Source organism: Gadus macrocephalus, chromosome 18 (genome assembly GCF_031168955.1).
Source record: "Gadus macrocephalus chromosome 18, ASM3116895v1".
In the NCBI taxonomy this organism is placed as follows: Eukaryota; Metazoa; Chordata; class Actinopteri; order Gadiformes; family Gadidae; genus Gadus; species Gadus macrocephalus.
Genome location: NC_082399.1, coordinates 8,713,038 through 8,737,875, shown reverse-complemented (window position 1 = coordinate 8,737,875; position 24,838 = coordinate 8,713,038). Strand labels below are relative to the sequence as shown.

Sequence of the window (24,838 nt, the reverse complement as noted above, 5' to 3'; positions counted from 1 at the left end):
CGTAACCGCAACCTGACAACGTAACCCGATGTTCAGGAGCTGTGTGTGGCTGTAAATATGTTTAGCTTGACACCACGTCCTAAGACACACTAAAAACACAAACAACAAGAGCATAATACACTAATCAGAGAGCCAAGAGCCGCTGCGTCCGTGCGCGCCGCCAACATGCCACCAAATATGGTAATATACATTCCTAAAGTTGCCTTATATCCTAACCTAGCATGCGGGGGTTGTTAATTCGGGATGAAGCTGACGTAATTAATGTTAATATTTTATCATCTTTTAATATAAATAACATATCGCTTATCACACGCGCTGAAAGCAGGACTTGGTGAGGAGGCTTATTGCTCTTATATAGCCTATCAGTTAAATTGCACACAAGCCTCAATCATCCCGAATGGGCAGCCTCTACATAAGAGCGGGATGGAGGAGCAACCTCCCCAAGGTTGCAAGAACATTTGTTTGACCGCTCATAATGTGGCTTTTAGACTGCGTGTGTTGCATATTAGACTATTACCGTGAATGTGTGGCAGCCAACTTTTTCGGGTAGTTGGATGCCATCTAGTGGACACACAATTGAATGTATAGGCAGTCAATTAGTAGGCTGGTAGAACAAGACCACCTTCATGTGAACAACAACTTCACATGAAGTTGTGATAAGCCATTACAGGCCGTTTGAAAATCGGCCTTTTCCTGTGTTCAGTGACATCATGAGTGGGAGTGTCCACCTAGATGTATGATGGCTAGATATTAAGCAACATCTGTTACAGTCCACTGGGTAGGCTGGTAAACTGATCTATCCAGCATTCACGTTGGTGGATACTCACACACCTGGTGGCCTAATCACCACTTTAACAATACTCAGGATTGTATTAATTGGGATTGTATAGATGGGATCCAATTATTTGAATAAAGACAATTATAGGCTACTATAATACGTTTCTTAGCCAATAGATGCATACATTTAATGATGAATGACATCTTCACATATAACAAATACAGAAACACATAACATGTATACATCATCTGGAAGGTAGCCTACAAGAAAAGTTCTTAATTAATGATTCCTACTCCGTTCCTTCGATGTCAAAAAAAAAAAAGTTACCTTTTAAGCAAACAAATAGTTTGATTAAAGATTAAAAATACTCAGTCACACTGATTCAACCCAAAATACAAAATATTACCTAACTTCGAGTTGGCCAAAAACAAATGACCAATACGTAGGCCTGAATGCAACCACAGCACTGACCTGAAAAATGGCATTCAGGGAAAAATGACTTGTTGGTTGGTGAAAGTGATCAGACATACACAATGAGACTTGTGTACGTTTGAGATGATGCTTGGGAATGGTGAGTCTTTCCAAAACGGCCACCTAGATATTTGTGGCTGCGGCAGAGATTTATATATTCGCTAAGGAGCCGTGCAAATATAGTCAAGCCGCTGTTTAAGTCCTTCTAAAGGCATTTAAAGTATAGACACCCATATAGCAATAACTGCTAACTGGAAGTACCGAAGGTGGAGTTATGTGTGTGTGTAGTGTGCTATGGGGTGGTGTGTGAGTTAAAAGTAGCTCTGCAGAGGTTCCCCCAGGATGTTCTCCATCTCCTGGATGACCTTCTGGACCTGATGTTCCACCTCCTCGGATTCATCTGGACAAGGGGAACAGACATAGGTAGTTCAACCCAAATCCTACAGGCAGGCGCTATAGGGCTTTCACACCCAAAGCAACATCATATATTCAACGTGAAAGGAGAACGTGCATGTATTTATGTGGGACACACAACACTGACGTTTTAATTATTTAACATCATTTTTTATTGTGCAAAGTTTTGCAGCAATTTTTAGGCGAGCAAGAAAAATATTACATGATCTGAAATGTTTTTGGTGGAATCATGAAAATTATGCGATTTGTGCACTGTTGGACAGACTTTTATGAAAGGTGAGAAATGACAAGGGTTTTTACTACTAGATGTAGTAGTATTGATCCTATAGATCTGCACACACATTCCAAAGGTAAGCTTTGAACTGACAATGAACTTACAAAATGTACTATTGCACTCTCTCATTTGGCGGAAGAGCAGCTTCGATTTAACGACTTAGGAAGTTCAGATCGGCACTACTCATGACCTCAGCTTCCAATACCGGCACCACATGTTAACATATTGGGCCGGTATGGGACTGGAGCATCCCTACGTTGGACCCAAAGGGACTGGGGTGGGCTAACTTACCCTCCATGAGTTCGGCCAGGAAAGGGATGGTCTCGGGCAGCAGCACCATGTAGTTCTCCCTCAGCTTGCGGGCCAGCTCCATCACCATCAGCAGAGCGGAGAAGCGCACCTAAGGTGTGGAGAGCAGGGGGTGAGTGGAGGTGACCAGAGATGTGAGCCAATGTCACTTTGACATTTACTCCTGGCTGGCTTCATACATTAAAAACACACGCTGATTTTCCCTGAAGCAAACAACCTCGGCAACCTTCCTATTTATTGTTAAGAAGAAAAATACTATGTACTATTATGGTCATGTAGAATTCATCTGAGGTGATTTCAGATTCAGGTTATTAAGGAGCAGGTATTTATTTAAACCATTCATTCCCTGTACTTGGTGTGCGCCTGTGTAGGACTCCTACCTTAGACAAGCTGTGCCGGGTCTTGAGCAGGACCTGGTAGTTGAGGGTCTTCCACTGCGTGTCGTCACCCATGGCAACGGAGAACTGGCCCAGGCAGGGCACCAGGTGCTGGGTCACCCGGAGCTGGTACGACTCCTCCCCCCCGAGGGTGTTCTCCAACTGAAGAACAACGTTTATGATAACCATGACAACCGAAATAGGTTCATCGCTTTAGAAAGCATAACTGGGCCCTTGTTCGTGCACCTACTTATTTCTTATTATTTTAAACATTATGCCATAAAATATATATTTCTATTGGAGAGCAAGATAATATAACTAGAGGAATTACTGCTCTCCCCATCCATCGCATAAACTATTCTCAAAATGAATGCGAGACCTGCCTTGCTCAAAAGGCATCACAGAATTCACCGGGAATTCAGTCCACATTTCTTTACCCCTTGCTTCACTTAGCAACTTACTTTACTGTCGTTACGTTTCACCTCGCAAAGGAGTGCAGAAACCGGTAGAGCAAACCTTATATGACCTGCCAATCGGGTTTCCTAAAAAGAGTTTGGCTAGCTTCACCTAGATCCTACCTCCCATTTAGGCTTTACCTACTTCCCCTCCACGTTTGGCTGAATTCACGTTTGACTTTGAGCGTGCGTCTTCCAGCTGTGACGCTCGGACCCACCTGATCCACTAGGGGCCCCATGAGGGCCTCGGCGCGGTCCTTGCTCAGGAAGTGGTGCGTGTCGTACATGAAGATCTTGAACATGCAGTCCAGCACGTGGTGCAGCAGCATGGTGCTCTTGTCCACCCCGTCCGCCGAGTCAAACAGCGCCTCGTCTGGCCGGAGGGAGCGGGGGCAACCGTGTTATTCGACATAGAAGTCATTTCGGACCAAACATTCCCTGAATCTGTGACCTGCCTTAGCTCTTTAAAACTGGAGAATTGAAACAAGTTAGGAAATTTGAAATGTGTTGTATGCAAATATGAGTGGAGGTTGTCGATGAAAAGCTCGAACCTCCTTGTTAGCTATTCTATAAAACAGGGTTAATCAATCTGTCACACAACTCAGAAATAAATGTCATTTATAATTCAGCAATAAACTATAACTCAGTGTTTGTTGCTACAAGTTTGCGCTTGGCCAAAAAAAAAGAAAGAAGAAGCTAGTGGCTAGTCAGCACATTCTGTCGTCTGATCACATGACCATTAAAAGCGGCCAATCCAAAACGTGGAGAGCGGACCCACCTGTCTTTGCGACGTTGGTCTGCTGGAGGAGGTCGGAGAAGGGCTTGACGAGGTTGCCGGCGAACAGCACGAAGAGCCCCTTGAGGCGGTCTGCGATGCGGTCGGCCAGCCGGTAGAAGGTCAGCAGCCTCTGCTTCCCCTCCGTCTCCGTCTTGCTCCAGTCAAACAGCTGCAGCAGGAGGAGCCAGAGGACCACAGGTTATAGAAGGGTAGGAGATGTCTGACCACTGGACCCGGGGAAAACATAGCACAATCTAAAACGATATCAGCACACATGGGGGTGAAACAGCAAGCTTTCAACACATTGGAACCAATCAAGTTTTTCCTTGTTACCTTGAAGAAGAGCGGTCTGAAGGTGATCTCTGAGAGCTTCATCACCATGGCGAGGAGACAGTCGATAGTGAAGCCCTCCACCTCCGCCGTCTTCGGCAGATCACCCTGTCAGGAGAGGAAAAAACATGGCCGCTCGGATGCTTAGTGACAGCACCCCGGAATGGCAACGGGTCTTTGCAGTTGTATTATGAATGGTATCCTCGGGTGTTGAGGAGTATGAGCGCTTAAAACTACTACACTAGACCCCACCCACTTCAGAACAAACTGCACTGCTAGTCCTGTAACAATAGACTTTAGACAATAACCTATGAACAAGAACGCTATACAAAACAGGACAATCAAGGTACTCCTGGACCAACGGGGATTCCCCGCTGGACCAACAGAAGTGAGGGGTAAAGACAGACAGAGGACAGGGCCTGCCACTACCTGGCAGTGCTGGGCCCGGAAGTCCAGTGCAGTGAGGAAGAAGGAGGTGAGCTCTGACTGGTGGGTGTTCAGCTGATCCTTCTCCATGTGAGTGATGTGTGCCTTCAAAATGGACATGAGGGGACCTAGATGGCTCTGCAGAAACAAAGAAACCAATTTAAACTCAGCGTTTTGGTTATAATATTGGAGTACAATGCACAATGACAAACGTTTTTAGATCAGAGCAATGAACTTTCGAGCACCGTCACACTCGTTTCACACACCTGCTTTGCGGGGACCATGTCGTTGTAGCACTTTGTGAGGGTGGGCAGCAGGACCCTGGGGGGCACCTTGGTGGCCAGGGTGGAGCTGAGGGAGGTGAGGCGGGCGGAGAGCTGGGGGGACGTGGCAGAGGTCTCTGCTAGCCGGGATATCCGACACACCTGATGATGAGGACCAATGAAGAACGTGTTGAGGGCATGTCGTCGGCAGCGCACACGGCATTTATGGGAACTTGTAATAATGACGATATCTTCTTTCACTTTCAAGATGATTAAAGACTCTGAAGATATATTTAGTTGTGTGGCAAATTAAGTTGGCAATCGCAAGGATGTAAATAAAAATGTATATTAAGTCGCAATGAGTTTTCACAAAAAATTCCAAAAAACTGGAATCGTAATGACTTCCACTATAAGGATTCACACAACATTTTGAAGACCTAAAGACAAACCTCATGTGATAATTATCACTCTACAAGTTGTATGAATGAAGTTATTATTAAGTGAAATCCCATTAATGGACAGAACCCCAAAAAATCTTCACGCTTCCGTTCTCGCCCCCACTTTCAGTCATATTCGAACAAACGTTGTGCATCGATTTTTCTATCAACAAGTCATAATCGTGTGCTGCCCCTTCCTGCAACGCAGCGTTTTCAGGTGAGTGGGGAGGCGTGGCTGCTGACCTGTGTGACGGTGGCGTGCAGGTAGGGGCTGATGAAGTGGGGCAGCGTCTCCGACACGCGCTGCAGGGCTGTGACGGCGCTCAGCAGGTAGATCTCGTTGGACAGCAGGTCCTTCCTCTCCTCCATCGTCTGCAGCACCGCCGGCATCAGGCTGGAACAGACACACACAACTTTATTGATACTTCTTTTCTCCGTTCCTCCCATTTTAACTAAACGTTGCACATTGCATTATGCATGGGAACACTTTTCTCCAAAGTGTTTCACAAGACCGGGGTTTTGGAGTAAATACTTTCAAACCATGGGGTTGTGCCCAAGGGGGAATGGAACCAAACTACATCGGTTGGCTTTGGTTCTCCTTTAGTCAGAGGGTGCCCAGGATCCCCAAACAGTAAGTGGACGACCATAAGCCACGAAGCACAGCGCCCGGTGCGCCCCCGTCTCCTCACCGGGGCAGCTGGGGGATGGCCAGGGTCTTGAGCACGCTGGCCACCTCGGCGATGCAGAGCAGGGCACTGCCCGTCACGTTCTTCTCCTCCTCCGTCGCCGTGGCGACCTCCACGGCACGCTGCAGCACGGGGACGAAGGCCTCCGGGTGGGCGGCGCCGAAGTTGCGGCACAGCAGCTTGAGGCTGTAGAGCGCCGTCTGCCGGTTGATGGCCAGCTCCTCTTCCTGCTCCTCCCTCATCTCCGCCTCCGGCTGCTCCGCGCCCTGGCCGTGACCCCTACCCACGATGGCAAGCAGGTCGTCTGAGAGACGCAGCAGCACCGTCACCTGCCAGGGGAACATTCAAGACGTTAATACAATACTAACGGACTCATCTGCATTAAGTCGGTACTTGATAAATGTACATTAAAAAATATGTTAAAGTCTTGTGTTATCCAGGTGGATGTACATGAGTAAAATGAAAACAAAAGGACGCCGCCAAGTGCCTGTAATACAAGAGCTTTGGCTCAATAAGGAAGATGATGGTATAGTTTGGCTATAGATGGTGTGTTTGTATGGAGCGTTGAGTGAATGAGTGGGCGTGCGAGCGTACCTGCTGCTCCTCCCACTTGGTCTTGTGCTGCAGCTTGTTGTTCAGCAGCTCCATGGCCTTCCTCCGGACCGACGGCAGACGATTGGTCATTAGCCCCTTCATCACCATGATGAAGGTATCCGTGGGCAACAGGGAGTTCACCTTGGTAATAGAAGACGTTGCACCGTTACAGGAATGTTTCATGTTTTTAAATGGGAAAAGATCAACGTAAATTCTATATTAAATGATTGAACCACCAGATTTTCTGCATAAAAAGAGATGAACTTAAGTTTGCCTAGCTCCATAATTTCCCTTTGGGGATGATAAGGTTAAGGCCATCAACCTTGCACCCTCACACTTATAATTATTTGATCGGCGATACAAAGTTCAAACTACCATTATCCCCAATGATAATGAGTAAGTCTATATGAATATAGTCACAGTAGCAGCCCCATTTGTGGCAGTGGTCCATGGCGTTGGCACTGCTAGCTCACCTTATCCAGGACGTCGTAGGCCTTGTTGAGCAGAGCCCTCCAGAACTTGGCGGTAGGCTTGTCTGAGTTGTCCTCCACACAGCGGGCCACACTGTGGATGTAGCGCAGCGTTTCCTCCAGCAGGCTGAAAGTGAAACAGACATCCAAATGTGAGCCTTTGAAACTTTATTATTACCGTCACTGGGAGTTTGGTCCATGTTCAAACACTCCTGATGACACACACACACACACACACACACACACACACACACACACACACACACACACACACACACACACACACACACACACACACACACACACACACACACACACACACACACACACACACACCTCTGCTGCAGCTGTAGAAGACCTTCATCCTCCCCAGCATCGGTGGTATCTGCGAGCTGCAACAACAAAGACAGAAAAATAATGAATGAAGTCGTGTAAACTTATTTTTAGTGACATAAAAACAAAGAGGATTGAGAAGAATTGCATCAGGTGGAGTTTCTCCTACGATAACCGCAACTGGTCATATCTCCCCTATGAGAATTACTACTCCAGAAGACCCCCTGAGAGCTAGTGGGCCCTAGGACTACTCCAGAAGACCCCCTGAGGAGCTAGTGGTCCCTAGGACTACTCCAGAAGACCCCCTGAGGAGCTAGTGGTCCCTAGGACTACTCCAGAAGACCCCCTGAGAGCTAGTGGGCCCTAGGACTACTCCAGAAGACCCCCTGAGGAGCTAGTGGTCCCTAGGACTACTCCAGAAGACCCCCTGAGGAGCTAGTGGTCCCTAGGACTACTCCAGAAGACCCCCTGAGGAGCTAGTGGGCCCTAGGACTACTCCAGAAGACCCCCTGAGGAGCTAGTGGTCCCTAGGACTACTCCAGAAGACCCCCTGAGGAGCTAGTGGTCCCTAGGACTACTCCAGAAGACCCCCTGAGGAGCTAGTGGTCCTACCTTCCCGATGAAGCCGCTGGCGGCGAGGAGCTGGGCGGTGAAGTTGACGGAGAGGAACTTGAAGTGCCTGAGCTCCTTGCTGCTGTGGGCCTCCACGTTGAAGAGGAGCTCCTCGGCCTTCTCCTCCTCCTGTGGCTGGGGCTCCTTCCTCCTCGCCCCTCGACGGGGGGCCGGGGTCCGCGTGGTAGCAGGAACTGCTGGTGGAGGGCGGCAGCGTTGTTTATTTAATCCACTTCAGGGGAATAGCCATTATTAACATTTTTGTAGTATTATATTTATTATACATATTATTTGTATAATTAGCGTTTATTTATTATGGGCAATATTTGAATCCAAACTTGATCCCAGTGTAGTCAGCTACTAGGTAGGTAATCAAATTAAACACTTGATTTAGATTGTGTGTGAGGGGTCCAAGGACAGTGTAGTGGTTCGGCTGTTTGACTCCCAGCCACCAGAGGGCAGTAAGAGAGGGTTATAACAACGACAGCGTCCGTAAAGTCTTATCAATGTGAAGGGGCGCTGGTTCTCACCGTCCTCCTTGTCCTGGGGCAGGCCCATGAGGTACTGCAGGATGTGGATGACGGAGGTCAGCTGCTCCGACACCTCGAAGGTACAGCACAGAGAGGTCCAGAACTCCACGTCCATCTCCAGAGCCACCTCCTGGGCCCACAGAACCATGTCTACCATTAGAGTCTGAGTTCAGGGAGGGTGCGTATAACCTGAAACCCCTTCCCACTCCCACAGTGTTTAGCAGAGTGACCACAACGGTAAATGCATCACATTTGGTTTATCGCAAGACTAAATTAACTTATTCTTAAAGTATTAAAAATGAGGCAAAATATAGCTGAATATTTTCTGTACAGCATCTAATAATATGACTCAATGATATTGAAAGGCTTAGTAATATCCTTGTTTGATATTGTTACCCTTTTTTTTTTTAACACATTTCATTTTGTGATTGAGTGCATTTGGATCGCTTTATAAAAAAAAAAAGAAAGTATATCACGATTAATATTTATAATGGTCAATTATTATGCTATCGATCAAAATTGGATTAAAAAGCCCATGATTCATGTCTCGCCTTGTCAGCGGCCGAGCCGGCGGTCTTGGTGGCGTGCTGCTTGAACAGGAGCAGCATGAGGACCCAGAGGAAGCGGGCGGGCCCCAGCGTGGTCACCAGCTGGGACAGGATGGGCAGGCGCCGGTGCTCGGGCACGTGGGGCAGGGCGTCCACGAACACGTGCACGATCTTGATGACCACCACGTCCATGTTGCTGGTCTCACTGCCCTCGTGGGCCTGGTGGAGAGAGGGCGAGAGATGAAGAGAAGATAACACAGGAACGAAGGAAAGGAGGAAGGAAGGGAGTAGATTCAGTATCTTGGTACCATTTACTCCACTAATGTAAACTTTCTCACCCTTGGGGTACATGTGGGTACATGGGTTTTATCACAATGGAATGACTGTGTGTGATAAGCATAATGCACCAGAGTTCTGTCAGGCCCAGGTATCTCCCCTCTGCTCACTGAAGGAGCAGAGGCGGTTTTCAGCCCGGGCCACACATCCCTACGCTGTAGTGAGCCACTAGACCCCCGTTCACAGAGGCGTCTTTCGTAGGACAAACACAGGTTTGACCATTCCTGGTACATTAAAGTACCAGTCTCATCGCATTATTAAAGCTGCGGTGGCAACTTGGTAGAAACCAGCCAGGGTAAATATACTCAATACTCAATCCCGCCAAAGCCACTACCCAGAAACCCTCGACTAGTCCGCTAGCTTCAGCACTAGGTCTACCTAGCCTCGTGGGAGACCCTCGGTCATGAGCCCTAACCCCGCACTCACCTTGATCAGGGCGGGGATGACCGTCTGCACCGTCTTGTTGATGACCTGGAAGCTGTAGGAGTCGTCCAGGCGCATGATGTTGGCCCCCATGAAGGTGAAGATGGGCATGATGTTGTGCAGCACCTTCTCCTGAGGACGGAAAGGGTCGGGGGTTAAAACACTTCCTTGTCCCGACCGATGACGAGCTAGGGCCAAAGCCGACGTCAACTACGCCCACCGCAAAAAGAAGCATGTACAGGGATATTTAATTGTGGGGAGTGTATGGGTGTGTGCAGGGTATGAAGGTGTGCAGGGTATCAATTAGTGGATCACTGTGTTCGGGGTATCTCTGTGTGCGGGGTATCAACGTGTGGTGTATCACTGTCTGGAGGGAGTAGCTTACGGGGAACATGCTGGCCACGGTTCCCAGCAGGAGGAGGGCGTGGTGGTGGGTCTGGGGCATGTCCGACACCCTCACACACTGGACCACCAGCTCCACGTTGAACTTGTCCTCCTCCAGAATGTCTGCACGAGAACAGGATTTATGAAGAACAGTCAAACTTGGGATGCATATTAAAAACAGCATTCATGAAGAGACAGAATATTGTTTGTTGATTATTGACTGTTGATGAAAATGTATTTCAAGATGGGAAAGAGGCCCCAATCTTTTCTGGACCTACCCGTTGCCACGGGCTCCCCGTCTGGAGACAGCTTCTGGCAGACGTTGAGAAGGCAGCTGAGGAGGAGCTGCCGGGTGTACTCCACGTTAGCCTGGATCCCTGGGCCGGGCTGCAGGCTCCTACACGGAGGCACCAGAGTGTTAATGCAGCTCGGGGAGGCAGGGACCCTGGTTAGAGGTCCCTGTGCTACCAGATGGGCTCTGGGCCCCCAGGTACCTGTATTACCAGGTGTGTATGTTTGTTGTACCAGGGTCCGTCTCGAGGTGCCTTAATTACAAGGTCTGCATTTCCCCTACCTGGACAGCAGGGTGAACAGTGCCGGGACCAAGGCCTGGGGTCTCTTCAGCTTCTTCTTGTGCTGCAGCAGCTCCAGGATCAGAGTGACCCTCTGCCACAACACCGCCTCCTCCTCCGGCTTACTCTCCCCGCTCTCTTCAGCTTTCCTGCTCGGAGAAAAACAAAAACAAAATGTTGGTCCTTTTCTAGATTTCTACATGCTTTATGCCCTCTTTAAGTATCTCAGAGCTTTGATAGAAGCCATCCCATAACAGAGCCATTAGCTGCTCAAATGCAATATTCAACCAAATGCAAAAAAAAACACCTCTATAACCCACATGTGGGTACATGGGTTTTATCACACTGGAATGACTGTGTGTGATAAGCATAATGCACCAGAGTTCTGTCAGGCCCAGGTATCTCCCCTCTGCTCACTGAAGGAGCAGAGGCGGTTTTCAGCCCGGGCCACACATCCCTACGCTGTAGTGACGAAGAGCCGATAGACCACGTTCACAGAGGGGTCTTCGTAGGACAAACACAGGTTCTACCATCCCTGGTACATAAAAGTACCAGACCCATTATAAAGGTTATGTACGACACCGGTGTCTGTCTACGCCTCTGTCAAAAGGCTCCATTACCGTCTCCATTCAGTTGACTACGAGTAGTTCCTTGCCTAGACAAACTCGCTAATATGAAGATATCTTGATCCTACATTACTAAAAAATACATATATATATCTGAATGCCAAACAAAAATAGGTCTAAATATATATATATTTTTACAGCAGTAAATAAAAATGATTAGAGCAGCCAAGACTAACCTTTCTTTTTAAATACTAACCGTGTAGGATATTGTTATGTCAAAGCAAAGAACTACGAAAGAAACATGAGCTAAACCTGCTTTCACAGTACAGCATGTGAAGGGAAGGTGAAAGAGTCCTGGGTAATGTAGTCCACCCCACCTCTGTAGCATCTTGCTCCTGCGCGTCTGCTGGACGGTCACGCTGACTTTAGGTTTCTCTGGAGGAACCAACTCTTTGGCCACCAGCTCAGCATCCACCGCTAGCTACCGATGAAGAAGCAAAAGAGAAGTGTAAGCATTGTAAAGTGTATCTTGAAACGACTGTAGTGGCTAGGAAGTTTATGACCGTGGTGATGTCCAAAACTCAAAAATACCCTTTTGAAGTCGAAGATTGAAGAATTACTCTCAGAATACACTTTTCTTTCGTTGCCCCGATACCCTTCTGTACAACAATAACGACTGGTGTATCAATGAAAAAATATTATTATTATTATTACTATTATTATTATTAATAGCCATTATTACCAAAGGAATCAAGTTAACTGTCAGTCAGCATGGATTAATACTGACTTTGAATGCCTGCATTTTTGAAAACATAGAAAAGTAACCGAGGCCATGGGAGCGTGGCGGCGGGCTCCCCTCACCCCTTTGAAGACGCTGCTGATGGCGCTGGAGACGAGGGCTTCCCGGCTGTCCGCCAGCAGGTCAAACATCACGCCCAGGAGCTGCTGCTGCACCTTCTCCTCCCCCAGCGCCGCGAAGAAGGCCTTGGTGATCTGGAGGGGTCAGAGGTCGGACGGAGAGAGGTCACGGACAGGGCGGGGGCGAGGAACCGTCTGAGGAGTGTCTGGGAATATACTGGGCTTGGGGAAGATGGACTCATCCTATTTTGATGAATTCTTTATATACATGCAAATATGAAAATAAAATAAAATAAAAATAAAAATCAGCCCATAGTGACGTCGTAGGTATATTAACAAAAAAGAACGGCCCAACATCTCAACCCGGTGGTAAAATAGGGGCCCTTTAACACCCTATTCCTTTTAGAAGACAAGTTCAGATGAGACGAGGAAGTGTGTGAAAACACAACAACAGACCTGCTCCAGAGCCATGACTTGGATGCTGGGGATGTCCGGGTAGGGCTGCAGGGGCGACTTCAGGGCCTGGACGAACAGGGCCAGGCAGGCCTGGTCCTTGGCCAGCAGGGGGGCCGCCTCCTCGTTGTACTTGCCCAGGACCAGCTGTGAGAGCTGGGCCTCGTTGCGCAGGAAGGTGGGGTCCTGGCCGCTCTGCACCACCAGCAAGTCCAGCACGGGCATCAGGGCCATCAGCACAGACTGGGGGAGGGCGGGAAAGCACAAGGGTGGCCGGTATAGAGTTAGGAACGGTTTGTTGGGCTTCAATAAAGTCATAGTGGTCTGGCGACTGAAGAGTTGCTGGTTCAGAGCCAAGGCGCCCTTGAGCAGGATACAAAGACTAACTGCCGTTTGCCCTTATAGCCAATGTTTATCGCCAATGCCCATCAGCAGTAGGTGCATCTATAGATAAAACAGAGGGGGGAAACACACAGAGACAAATAGACAGAGACAGATAAAGTGTAGGAGAGAAATAGGGATAAAGAGAGACAGAAAGGGGGTTTTAAAAGTTTGAAACCAGCATTATCTAAATGAACATGTGTGATATTCTTATAGTGATTCATCAGTACTGCTCTGGGGGGGGGGGGACACACTGGAGGACCCTTTGGGTTCATGTGGGTACATGGGTTTTATCACACTGGAATGACTGTGTGTGATAAGCATAATGCACCAGAGTTCTGTTAGGCCCAGGTATCTCCCCTCTGCTCACTGAAGGAGCAGAGGCGGTTTTCAGCCCGGGCCACACATCCCTGTGATCACCAGTAACATATACAGTATATAAAAAATAATACCGCTGTTGAATACAAGTAAACCAAAATAGCAAATGGTTTGCCGCCATAGAGTTGAGATGGGTTTGTTCGGCTTTAATAAAGTCATAGTGGTCTAGGGACTAAAGAGTTGCTGGTTCAGAGCCAAGGCGCCCTTGGGCAGCATACACAGATTAGCTGCCGTTTGCCCTTATAGCCAATGTTTATCGCCAATGCGCATTAGAATTTGGTGCATCTATATATAATTAATCATCCAGGGACTGTACTGCTGATACACACATCCATATGAATGTATATTCAAAAATACCTCTGGACTGTATTACACACATGCTGTCCATTTACCAAAAAGCCTGCGTCTGCTTCGCCAGGAGTAATGAGAGCCAAACACTGATGATGCTGAACAAATAGCATGGCTACGTCTGTTGGCTAACGACACCCGGCGGCATCATTGACATCGGCCACTGCGTCGACCGCAGGGGCTCATCAACACAGAGCGGGCCTGTTGTGCTGCCACACCCCCTCACCTCTCCGTTGACGTGGTCCAGGGCCCCGAGCAGGGCGACGGCCGTGTAGGAGGGGCAGGCCGAGGTCTTGATGGTCTGCAGCAGCTGCTGGAAGGCCGTCCCCAGCGTGGGCTTCCGGGGGTCAGCCGGCTCCGCGTCGGCGCTCACCTCCTCGTGCAGAACGCTGAGCGCCTAAGGTGAGGAAAGACAGTGAGTGGGGTGTTTATGCTCGGGTTAGGGCTCCTCGATAATGGAGAAACATCGGTACAGATTATTTTGGTCAAACATGAAATCACGATTATTCAAAAGAAAATGTTCAAATCGAAAATAATGTACAAATATGTATCTATCCGTTATTTTAATGAATAAAATAACATATACGTAATTTATTTATTTATATTTTATTAGTTTGGAGATCATTTGACCCTGACAATCGAAATCACGATCAAAATTGGATTGATTGCACAGCCCTAGCTCGCGTTACTCTTCAGAATGTGAACGTAACCGTTGGCCGTTTCGTGTCGGCCTACGTTTTGTCGTTGCCGTCGTACCTGGCTCAGGTGGGAGGGGTCGGCGATGATCTCCTCCGTGTTCTTCAGTAGCCTTGTGACGAGCGGCTGGAAGGAGGACTCCGTGGCCTCGGACAGTTGGTCCAGGACGGCGACGGCGGCCCGCCGGACCTCCCGGAGCGGGGAGCAGAGGCAGGCCAGCAGAGACGGCACCACTGAGGACCGGCCGGAACCGAGACGCACAGTGGCCATTAAGGTTGTTGCACTCAGTCAATTTATATGTCAGACGCATAGTTTAAATTAAACTACAACAATTGTTTTATTCTTTTAATAACAGAACCTTGATTTAACATCATCTTTCAGAAACATCTAATCTCTGAAGAATGAGTTAAAATAAAAATCGATAACTTGTAAATCACTGAAACAGTATCGCTCTGAGGGGGGCCTACACTAGATGACCCTTTGGGTACATGTGGGTACATGGGTTTTATCACACTGGAATGACTGTGTGTGATAAGCATAATGCACCAGAGTTCTGTCAGGCCCAGGTATCTCCCCTCTGCTCACTGAAGGAGCAGAGGCGGTTTTCAGCCCGGGCCGCACATCCCTACGCTGTAGTGACGAAGAGCCGATAGACCACGTTCACAGAGGGGTCTTCGTAGGACATACACAGGTTCTACCATCCCTGGTACATAAAAGTACCAGACCCATTATAAAGGTTATGTACGACACCGGTGTCTGTCCACGCCTCTGTCAAAAGGGTCCATTACCGTCTCCAATCAGTTGACTACGAGTAGTTCCTTGCCTAGACAATCTCGCTAATATGAAGATACCTTGACCCTGTAATACTAATAGACGAGGCAAAGAAGGTTCTGGGCTCGATGCCCAACGGCGACACTCTACCTACTAGAACCTCTGCCCGAGATGAAGTCCCTTTGGATAACAACTGCTGTTGACTAAATAACAATCCGTCATCACAAAAAAGAAAATACTACTACTAAACTATTCATCCTCAAATAACGGCCCATTTCCCAAAATATATAATTAGTTTAAATCCCATCTTGTCCATCCATCAATACATCTATGACCCGGGCTTCGGGGCGTACCTGGCGACCGGTTGGAGGCCAGCGCGGGCAGCGTGCTGGCGGGCACCGCGGCGAGCACCGCCTGGCCCACGTACAGCGCCTGGGTCTGGAGGACGGCGCCCACGCGCACGTCCAGCTGGTCGCCCTGGTTGGCGCCGTAGTCCCACAGCATGCACAGGAACTTCATCAGGTCCATGGGCGTGGACAGGTGCACCTGGGGGCCGGTTGAGAGGGTGAGAGGTTAGAAAAACAACAACAACAACAACAACAGGTGTACAGTTGAAAGACGACACTGGAGGACCCTTTGGGTACATGTGGGTACATGGGTTTTATCACACTGGAATGACTGTGTGTGATAAGCATAATGCACCAGAGTTCTGTCAGGCCCAGGTATCTCCCCTCTGCTCACTGAAGGAGCAGAGGCGGTTTTCAGCCCGGGCCACACATCCCTACGCTGTAGTGACGAAGAGCCGATAGACCCTAGTGTTCGCAGAGGCATCTTCGTAGGACAAACACAGGTTTGACCATCCCTGGTAAAGTACCAGACCCATTAGAAATGTTATGAACGACACCTGTGTCAGTCTACGCATCTGTAAAGATGGCTCCATAGCCTTGTCCATTCAGTTCACTACAAGTAGTTCCTTGTCTAAACAATCTCACAGTGGAAAGACGGCCATAAGGACTATTTTTAGTCTCACAACGGCAGTTCAGGGTCGTCAACAATTAACTGGAGCTAGCATCACATGAAAACGTTATAGAGATAGATAGGTCCTTAGGTATATTTTAAGTGTATTCTCTATGGCAGCATTGGGCCGTGGGTCAGTGTCGCTACGAGGTGTATTGCTTACGAGGTTGGCCACTAGCGGGGTTAGCTTTACGTGGGCTCTTGCTGAACTTTGAACGTGAGCACGAGCCCTCTCTACGCTGCCCCCTCTACCCCCAACAACAAAGGCATCAGCGGCAGAGAGGAAGGGGGGCCGCCGTCTACCTGGAAGAGCAGTTTCATCAGGTCCTGGTAGGGCCTCTCCGCGGGCCCCTTGCTGGACCCGCTGATGGTCACGTCGAACAGGCGACACAGCAGGTGGAGGTAGCAGCAGGTGGAGGTGTCCAGCTTCTCCGGGTTCCACCACACGTCCCCTAGAGAGAGACAGAGGGACACACGGCCAATCAAATGACCGCAGAGAGAGAGACCGTCAATTAAATGAGTGGATGGAGAGAGAGAACCAATCCCAGTCAAACAGAGACCAAACAAGATCAACAGGGTGGCTGCTCACCTCTGAAGGAGGGGTCCGGGCACTTGAGGGCGGAGATGAAGCCGCGGAGCAGAGAGAGCAGGACGTGCAGGTACTCGGCCTCGGCCGCTGAGCCGCCTCTAGCCTTCTCCAGGTACACCGTCAGGGACCCCGAGAAGGAGGTCTGGCACCCTTTGGTCGACTATGGGAGGGAGGGAGGGGGGAGGAAACAGAGAGGGGGGGGGGGGGGGGGATAGAGTGAGGAGAGACGTAGGGATAAAGAGACAGAAAGGGGGTTTTAAAAGTATGAAACCAGCATTATCCAAATGAACATGTGTGATATTCTTATAGTGATTCATCAGTACCGCCCTGGGCCACACACGAGATGACCCTTGGGGGACATGTGGGTACATGGGTTTTATCACACTGGAAGACTGTGTGTGATAAGCATAATGCACCAGAGTTCTGTTAGGCCCAGGTATCTCCCCTCTGCTCACTGAAGGAGCAGAGGCGGTTTTCAGCCCGGGCCACACAAGAAAATCACCTTCTATAGCTGTTGCACACAAGTTAAATCAACCCACCACTTTGCCATCGCCAGAGGCCTCCAGCAGGTGGCGCTCCAGACAGGTGTAGATCCTCTGCGCGGTGACCAGGTGGTGGGTGTCGCTCTGCTGGCCCAGGCCCTGCAGCAGCGTCTGGGTCAGCACCAGGAAGGCCGTCCTCGCCCGCAGCCCAGTGCCCTGCAGCTGCTCGACCACCATCGCCAACTTCTCCAGCTGAGGAGGCGACCATGGTAACGTTTACTGTTGGTCATGGAGGGTGCTTTTAGCCCCAAGGGATGTTCAGCGAGTCCAGAGGAAGAGGAGCCCGTAGGGGGTGAGGGCCTCTTGCTCTAGCAGGGGCCCAGGTTAGGTTGTGGAGATTGGAGATGAAGCCCGGGACCTTAGGGCTAGGGAGTCAAATAAACCACTGGCCACTACACCACCCTGCCCCTCTCCCCTACACTGCCTATTTAAAAAAGATAGACCTATTTCATTGTCTAATTATATACAATATATAATTATATACAACTTTCAGTTGTTTACGACAGCTATCTATTAACAGATTTTCCCATGTCTCGTGTGATCAGTTCAGAGCTTGCTGAATTATTAAATGAGTGAAAGACTGATTAAATAGGTGCATCAATGAATAAATGAGTGAATGAATGAATAAATGAATAAATGAGTGAGTGACTCACAGCAGAGCGCTTGGAGAAGGGATCCATGAGGGCCAGGTTCAAGGACAGGGTGGAGACCAGGCGGGCGTTGGCTTTGGCCAGCAGGTCCTTGGTGCTGGTGTTGGTCACCACGTCACTCAGCTCTGCACAGCAGGGGAGAGAAACAGCCTTTATTCAGCATCTTGATGACCATGGTCAAAATAGGGGGTCTACTTTCTTCCTCATTGTGTACTTAAAATATATACAAATACATGAATGCTTATTGTACAGTATCTTGTAACTAATTATAAACACAACTTTATGCACCTCATATCTTAGATTTGAACCGTTCTTTGCTACTTTAGCTCTAGTTGGAATCATCCCCACTTTGTGTTCTCCACACGACATCGATGATTCTGGTCATGACATAAGAATTTCCCTTACAGAATTGACCCCGTTACCCTTTGGCAATTATAAAATGAGAAAGACGAGGTCCGTGTTTTCCATAGCGTGTTCCAGACTGTAACCCAGGCGCTGGCAGCTACCTTTAGCCCAGGACTGCGTGAGGGGCTGCTGGGCCAGGATGGGGCAGGTGGCCACGCAGGTGGCCAGCTGGAGCTGCGGCGAGTCCGGCTTGGCCCCGGTGAGGACCAGGAAGGGGAGGAGCCTCCAGCCCAGCCGCTCAGAGAGCTCCGCGTTGCCCCTGCCGAGGCGGGGGTCCGACAGCACCCGCACGCAGTCCTGGAGCACCGGGAGCCTGGCGAGTGGAGGAGGGTGGGGGTGTCAGTGCACCCATAGAGAACAGCACCAATAGTTTGTCCTTTAAAATGTTGAAAGATGGATTATAACAAAGGGCAGTCTGTGGCTTTTTAGGAGAATTCATCTCAACGAAAGTCCCTTCCTGATGCGATTAGGAGTTTAGTTTACCACTGTCCAGCCAATGAGACGTCGGTTCTCTCCAGTAGGGACAGCAAGCAGGAAATGGTGTCCTCTGGCTCCAAGCGATCGATGTACAGCTAAAAACAAACGAGGAGTAAGGGAAGATAGAAAATATGATTAAAATAAGTACTACAACGACATCAAGTCTAAATATATATCCATTTGATCCATCCATCAATCTCACTATCAAACTATATCTATCCATCCATCGATCGTTAAAGATAAAGAGCCATGTTAAGAAATGAATAGCCTCTATTAACCAAAACGTAGAGCTAAGTTAGGAAACCATTAGCCGTTAGCCGCATGATAGCTTCTCCAAGTTTGTGCTAGCAGACTGACCTCCAGGGCCTTGAGGGCAGCGGCCACCACCTCTGGGACGTGGTCCTGCATGCGGTCAAGAAGGGCCTCCCTCAGGAAGCTCTGGTCCAGGTTCTCCTGCTGCTCATCACAGAGACACACAACCATCCAGGAGTTACCATCAGAGCACAGTCGGACCAATGAAACAAGCTAACGAGAATATTCCTGGGGGGGGGGGGGATGACCCTTGCGGTACATGTGGGTACATGGGTTTTATCACACTGGAAGACTGTGTGTGATAAGCATAATGCACCAGAGTTCTGTTAGGCCCAGGTATCTCCCCTCAGCTCACTGAAGGAGCAGAGGCGGTTTTCAGCCCGGGCCACACAAGATGAAACATCAATGAAATCATTACCATCAAATTATACTAATACAAAGTTAACCAGAAAATGAACTTTTTATCCAACGCATGTTACAATACAGTGAGTGGACACAATGGGAACTGAACAGGGACCCTCGCAGTTTTAAAGTCATGCTCTACCAATTGATCTAGACAGGACATCTTCCTCCATTGGGCTACAAGACCAGGACCTTCCGGCACACCATGGCAGGGCAGTGCTCACCTGTCCAGAGGAGAGGAGGCCGGCGAGGTGCTCCACGGCCAGGTTCCTGACCGAGGACAGCGGGTGCTTCAGGCTGAGCAGCAGGGACGTGTCAGAGTCCCCCAGGATCTGTGGAAACGGTGGAGGAGGTTAAAGTAAAAAACAAACAAACACTACTACCTAGAATATCCTGCCCTCAAGTCAGGTTAAACAGAGATTCACTGAGACTCAAAACAGTAGAAATGCGTCAACATTTCAGCGCAAAATTGTTCAAAGTCACACAGAACAAAGAGGGCAGCATACAAGCCCTCGAGATGGACACATGTTAACGTAGAACTGTTGACTGGTTTATCGGACAGGCAAGGCATGCTGGGAAAGTACCTGGAACTTCCCACTGCTCATTGTCAGGGAGATGAAGTGGTGGAAGAGTTGTTTCTGCTCCGCGGCAGCGAAGTCACACACGTGACCCGACAGGGCGTCGTCTAGGGCGCCGCAGTACCTGCAGGTGACAGCCCAGTTACACCGCACTGCCAGTTTAAATCCATCACCGTAAAAAATGCATTCCTACTCCTAGGAGTCACGGGCAGGAGTCACGGGCAGGAGTCACGGGCAGGAGTCACGAGCACCAAACCAACCGCTTCCTACGGGATTCACTCACTTGGACTCAAACAGGCGCACCAGGGGCAGCAGTCTCTGGTTGAGGGCGGCGATGTGCTCCTCAGTGGGCGCGCCCAGGCCCAGGTACTCCACCAGGAGAAGCCTGCACATGGAGAACCACAAGAGTTTGGTATACAGAATAGAAATGGAGTAATTCGGCCGTCAGACTGATGAGGTATTGTGGTGGTTGGCGTGGGTATGAGGCAGTGCGCTGACCTGGCCACGGTGTTGTCCAGGCCGTTGGTCAGGGGGAGGGACCGGACCACGGACTCCAGCAGCAGGCCGTGAGCGGGAACCTCAGCGTCTTGCTCCATCTCGTCTGCAAAGTCATGGGTTTGCATTCATCCAATGAAGAGGAGGAACTAAGTGTAATGGCTATCTCTTCCTACTGGACTTTATAACTGTCCTTTTCAACAGAATAAATTAATAAATTAAGCCAGTTTTGAAAAAATAAATCCATCAGTCTAATATAAAACAAATCCTAGAAAGTTATATTAAGCTCTGTTAAAGTGAAGAAAACTATTTCCTGGATTATTCCAAAAGAAAACTCGGAACAAACATCCCGCCATGTCCTGCTGCCATGTCTAACGCTCCCACGTAGGGCGGCTCCGTACCGTAGCGCTCGGTGACCACAGCGTGGACCAGGAGGGGCAGCAGGTAGTGCAGCAGCGGGCTGATGTCGTGGACCAGCGCCATGGCCTGGAGGCTCTCCACCAAGGAGGTCACGCAGCACAGGTGGCCGAAGGCTCTGCAACCAAACAACGCACTCTGGAAGTTGAGAATTTACTTCAATCGATATTTAAAGATTTTCGGAATTTGTCATCACCTCCTACTTTTCCTGATCAACGGATTATATGAAAATTTAGGAGATGATGTCAAAAATGACCTTAATGCCTGGATATAAATTTGAGGATTTGCTAGCGTTGGGCAAGTTTCCATTCATTGGACTTCAAGTGTGCTGACTTGCAGGTAGGGGCTGGAGCTAATAGCATTAGTTTGCAGAGACCACGTAGTTCATCACATTAAACCCATCGGGCTGACCAACCATGATCCACCAATACGTACTTGGGGCCTACAGAGTCCTTCTTCTGGTTCTGGATCAGGACGATGAGACAGCCCAGGCCCTCTTTGATGAGCACGGGCTCCTTGACCATGGACTTGGCGACGTGCAGGGCCAGAGTGTTGACCAGGCTGCCCTCCATCACCACCTTCACCGCAAGCTGGCACACGATCATGTAGGTGGCCGCCTTGTAGTCCGTCACGGACGACTTCAGACCCTGGGGAGGGAGAGGGCAACAGGGGGGTCACCAGATTAACAAAGGCATTTCTGAAGTGGTTCGTAGAGGTGAAGTAAAGTGTGCACAAATGTGTAAGCAATGCTTCGCAAAAAACCTTTTTATCCAAATACATCTTGGGGCGTTTTTCAGGGAAATTATCAGGGATATCTCCAATATTCATTCAATGACACTGATGTTGTTACCTTCTGAACAAAGGGCAGCAGTTTGGAGATGATGGTGTCTGTCACTTTGTCCACAGCGTCCAGAGTAGACACCATGGTGGAGGCGTAGAAGGCGAAGACCACTCTGAGCTGGGAGTGGGTGGTCGAGTGTGTAGAATAAGCCTGAGAAAAAAAAAAAAAAAATTATCTGAGATTAGGATTTCATGCAGTCAAGGGGTGAGGCATTAGGCCAATGTGCACGTTCTGTGTGTTGGAAGATATGAGAAGAAAAAAAAGGCATTTCTTCAATGTATTTCCGAATTGAGATTCATTGAAATGGGATTCTGTGAACTATATTGAGCATGAGTTTTACTATTGAACCCACTTTTATTTAATATCGCGTGCATTCATGTTCAGCAAACAGGCTATGACAAATTGATGAAGGAGGATTTTAAAAGATGTCCTTTACACTGGAATTTTCCATGGAAAAAGTAACATCAGTACAATTTTAAAAGGCATGGAACATAGACTGGCAGACAAGAACATAGACGAGAGAAACAAATGCATTGTATTCACATGCATGTCACATGCGATGACACCTCCGTGCTCACCTCGACAGCCTTGGTGACCATGGTGCAGATGAAGTCCATGAAGCTCAGGTCTTTGTAGCAGTGAGTGATCAGGGTTCCTCTGGCTAATGGCACTCCGCTCCTCTAAACACATACACAGAACAACCAAAGAAATGGGGGCCGCATCCACGTTAAGTTGTACGCAAAAAGACAAATTAGGTTGTACATGTTCACTGTCCATACAACTACATCAAAATGATTGACCACCATGCCTCGGTTTATTTTTCTCTCTCAATACCAAGACAATATAATAACAAATTCTGGACAGAAGTGTATAAATACATCTGAAACGACAGCATAAATAAAGCTAGCTGCGTAAACACACACACACACACACACACACACACACACACACACACACACACACACACACACACACACACACACACACACACACACACACACACACACACACACACACACACACACACACACGCACCTGTAAGGCGTGCAGCCAATGCCAGCGGTGTGTTGGCTCGCTGATCTTCAGGAGTTGGACCACCCTGGAGAAGATCTTGGTCTCGTGGTAGGGCAGTGTGCACGCCAGCAGGCTGTCCACATTGTACAGCTGGATGTGAAACCTGGGATGATGCGGGCCAGGGAGAAACAAAGACACTTAAAGACGACCTTCTGAGCACTTCTCGATGCTGTGATGCATTGGAACAAATTGTTAACACAGTTCAAAATAGGTAAGGGGATGTGATGATAGGATTTGATTGGAAGTAATGGGGGATTTAAAGCCTACTATCCACAATATATAAGATATAAGGAACCTACAAGATATATTGCATATCAAATTTATTGACGGTTCGTCAGGAATGGGGAGATTAACACAAAGTTATAAGAGAAGTCGCACTGTTATCAATGCAAGGTGTGTTTGTTTGTAGAATAGATGTATTAGTACAGATTAGAATTAGTAATACTTTGTATAGCCATTTTTAAGCATTCAGATACTACACGTAAGCTATAGATATAGGTCTAAAAATCATAAGTCATCATAAAAACACTGTAGAAATGAGCAAACAACTACTGTCACTCTGCACTGAACATTCCATTGAATTAAACATCAAGGTTTAAGATTAGGTTGAGAACCATACCTGTGTATGAGCCACTCTAAGCACTTCTGGGCTGGCTTGAGGAGAAAGTAAGGTGAGATGCGTGCGAGGAAGAGGGAGATCCCTTCGTCTAGTTTCTCGTTGATTTCCTTGGACTGGACGCTCCTTTCCAACATCACGGAGCCCTGGTTAAATAGTGTGTCCTGGAACTCTGCGAACGCAGGTTCGATTCCCAGAAGCTCTTCGAGTCCATTACACCCTAAAGATATAATAAGAATAAATATGTGACGATTAAGGATGGAAATCAGAGAAGAAGAAGACTGAATCAGCAAGCAAGCTGTAATACACACACACACATTGAATCCCGAGGACTACTCACCGAGGGCGTAGAAGGTGGTCCTGTCCATAGTGGCAGCATATTTGGGGTCGAAAAGAAGCGAGGCGACCTCTTTCCGGGTGAACAAGTTGGGGTCATTCTGAGGCAAGGCAAGCCTCTTCAGTTGGTGGGCGAGGGATGTCATTGTTCCTTTCTTGAAATCTAAAAAGGGACGATTCGACACCAATGAAGGGATGAATGTAGAGTAGGAAATGTCTCTTTATAAATAACCTCTATACTTTTTCACTCCTTTGTGAATTGGTTATATTAAAATTATGTTTAATGTGATTTTCAATGGTGGGATCATGCATTTTTTATTTTCAATAAATCTCGTTGCTCTTATCTTAGAGCTGATGATCAGTCGAAAGTGGCCATTATAACGTGTTATAACGTTATGGGAGTTAAACTTTGGGCATGGCATGGGCTACCTCCGCAATGCGTGTGCTATTTCAGCTAAATAAAGACCACAGACACATTTCATAGGTAAACTGATATGCAAAAGATTCATAAATATGATGATACATTTCTATAAGAATAATGAAAACTCGAAAAAGTAAAACATTTACCGGTCTTCAGTGAATCCCTTCCATACACGTGCCCACAGTGTTGATGGCTGCAATGACCTGCCACGCGGAGATTCTACATCCGGTTCACCACTGCCCGATTTGCGGGTTTCTTTCTTTCACATTTCTTCCAATAACTATAATTGATTATTTATGAATATTTTTATTCGGTATTATTTTTAATCCTATAATAAATATAGATACACATTTTCAAAAAGAATAAAGCAATAATAGCAGCAGCAATTGGTGCTGTTTTTATATACCCCCTTCCA

At 48.1% G+C, this 24,838-nt stretch overlaps 1 protein-coding gene and 7 non-coding genes across 9 annotated transcripts; all 8 read right to left on the bottom strand.

Moving 5' to 3' along the window:
• Window positions 1-935: 935 nt before the first annotated feature.
• heatr1 (HEAT repeat containing 1) lies at window positions 936-24,667 on the bottom strand. Of its 2 annotated transcripts, none has more exons than XM_060036287.1 (45): window positions 24,570-24,667; window positions 24,007-24,165; window positions 23,670-23,886; window positions 23,012-23,153; window positions 22,555-22,656; window positions 21,986-22,126; window positions 21,571-21,782; window positions 21,120-21,253; window positions 20,722-20,824; window positions 20,507-20,608; window positions 20,230-20,347; window positions 19,870-19,977; window positions 19,289-19,387; window positions 18,938-19,026; window positions 18,556-18,767; window positions 18,053-18,174; window positions 17,397-17,591; window positions 16,858-17,017; window positions 16,572-16,720; window positions 15,605-15,797; window positions 14,541-14,713; window positions 14,011-14,181; window positions 12,681-12,920; window positions 12,228-12,359; window positions 11,744-11,847; window positions 10,803-10,949; window positions 10,507-10,625; window positions 10,230-10,351; window positions 9,848-9,976; window positions 9,089-9,304; window positions 8,538-8,667; window positions 8,008-8,204; window positions 7,399-7,454; window positions 7,066-7,189; window positions 6,593-6,733; window positions 6,002-6,327; window positions 5,556-5,706; window positions 4,879-5,037; window positions 4,616-4,750; window positions 4,190-4,294; window positions 3,857-4,025; window positions 3,297-3,451; window positions 2,627-2,785; window positions 2,229-2,337; window positions 936-1,649 (listed from the first exon to the last, which is right to left on the bottom strand). In XM_060036287.1, the coding sequence occupies exons 2-45, from the start codon at window positions 24,146-24,148 to the stop codon at window positions 1,561-1,563; spliced, it is 6,498 nt and encodes a 2,165-aa protein (XP_059892270.1). In that variant the 5' UTR covers window positions 24,149-24,165; window positions 24,570-24,667; the 3' UTR covers window positions 936-1,560. The 2 variants fall into 2 exon arrangements, with proteins under 2 accessions (XP_059892270.1, XP_059892271.1); XM_060036288.1 differs by having other exon boundaries at window positions 8,008-8,201.
• Window positions 9,433-9,560, bottom strand: LOC132447126 (small nucleolar RNA ACA64). The gene has a single exon (XR_009523055.1). It is a non-coding gene; the product is annotated as a small nucleolar RNA ACA64 (small nucleolar RNA).
• Window positions 11,119-11,246, bottom strand: LOC132447124 (small nucleolar RNA ACA64). The gene has a single exon (XR_009523054.1). It is a non-coding gene; the product is annotated as a small nucleolar RNA ACA64 (small nucleolar RNA).
• On the bottom strand, window positions 13,330-13,457 carry LOC132447121 (small nucleolar RNA ACA64). Its single transcript, XR_009523051.1, has one exon. It is a non-coding gene; the product is annotated as a small nucleolar RNA ACA64 (small nucleolar RNA).
• LOC132447123 (small nucleolar RNA ACA64) lies at window positions 14,967-15,094 on the bottom strand. Its single transcript, XR_009523053.1, has one exon. It is a non-coding gene; the product is annotated as a small nucleolar RNA ACA64 (small nucleolar RNA).
• Window positions 15,894-16,021, bottom strand: LOC132447122 (small nucleolar RNA ACA64). Its single transcript, XR_009523052.1, has one exon. It is a non-coding gene; the product is annotated as a small nucleolar RNA ACA64 (small nucleolar RNA).
• On the bottom strand, window positions 17,215-17,341 carry LOC132447119 (small nucleolar RNA ACA64). Its single transcript, XR_009523049.1, has one exon. It is a non-coding gene; the product is annotated as a small nucleolar RNA ACA64 (small nucleolar RNA).
• On the bottom strand, window positions 19,501-19,627 carry LOC132447120 (small nucleolar RNA ACA64). Its single transcript, XR_009523050.1, has one exon. It is a non-coding gene; the product is annotated as a small nucleolar RNA ACA64 (small nucleolar RNA).
• Window positions 24,668-24,838: the final 171 nt, after the last annotated feature.

What these genes read in the sequence shown, in the direction of transcription:
- heatr1 (XM_060036287.1), bottom strand. Translation starts at nt 24,148, where the DNA reads ATGACATCCCTCGCCCACCAACTGAAGAGGCTTGCCTTGCCTCAGAAT. An exon ending in CGGGGAGCCCGTGGCAACGG is followed by an intron (nt 10,352 to 10,506) that starts GTAGGTCCAGAA and finishes GTTCTCGTGCAG; the next exon opens with ACATTCTGGAGGAGGACAAG. An exon ending in CCAGCGGCTTCATCGGGAAG is followed by an intron (nt 7,455 to 8,007) that starts GTAGGACCACTA and finishes TTGTTGTTGCAG; the next exon opens with CTCGCAGATACCACCGATGC.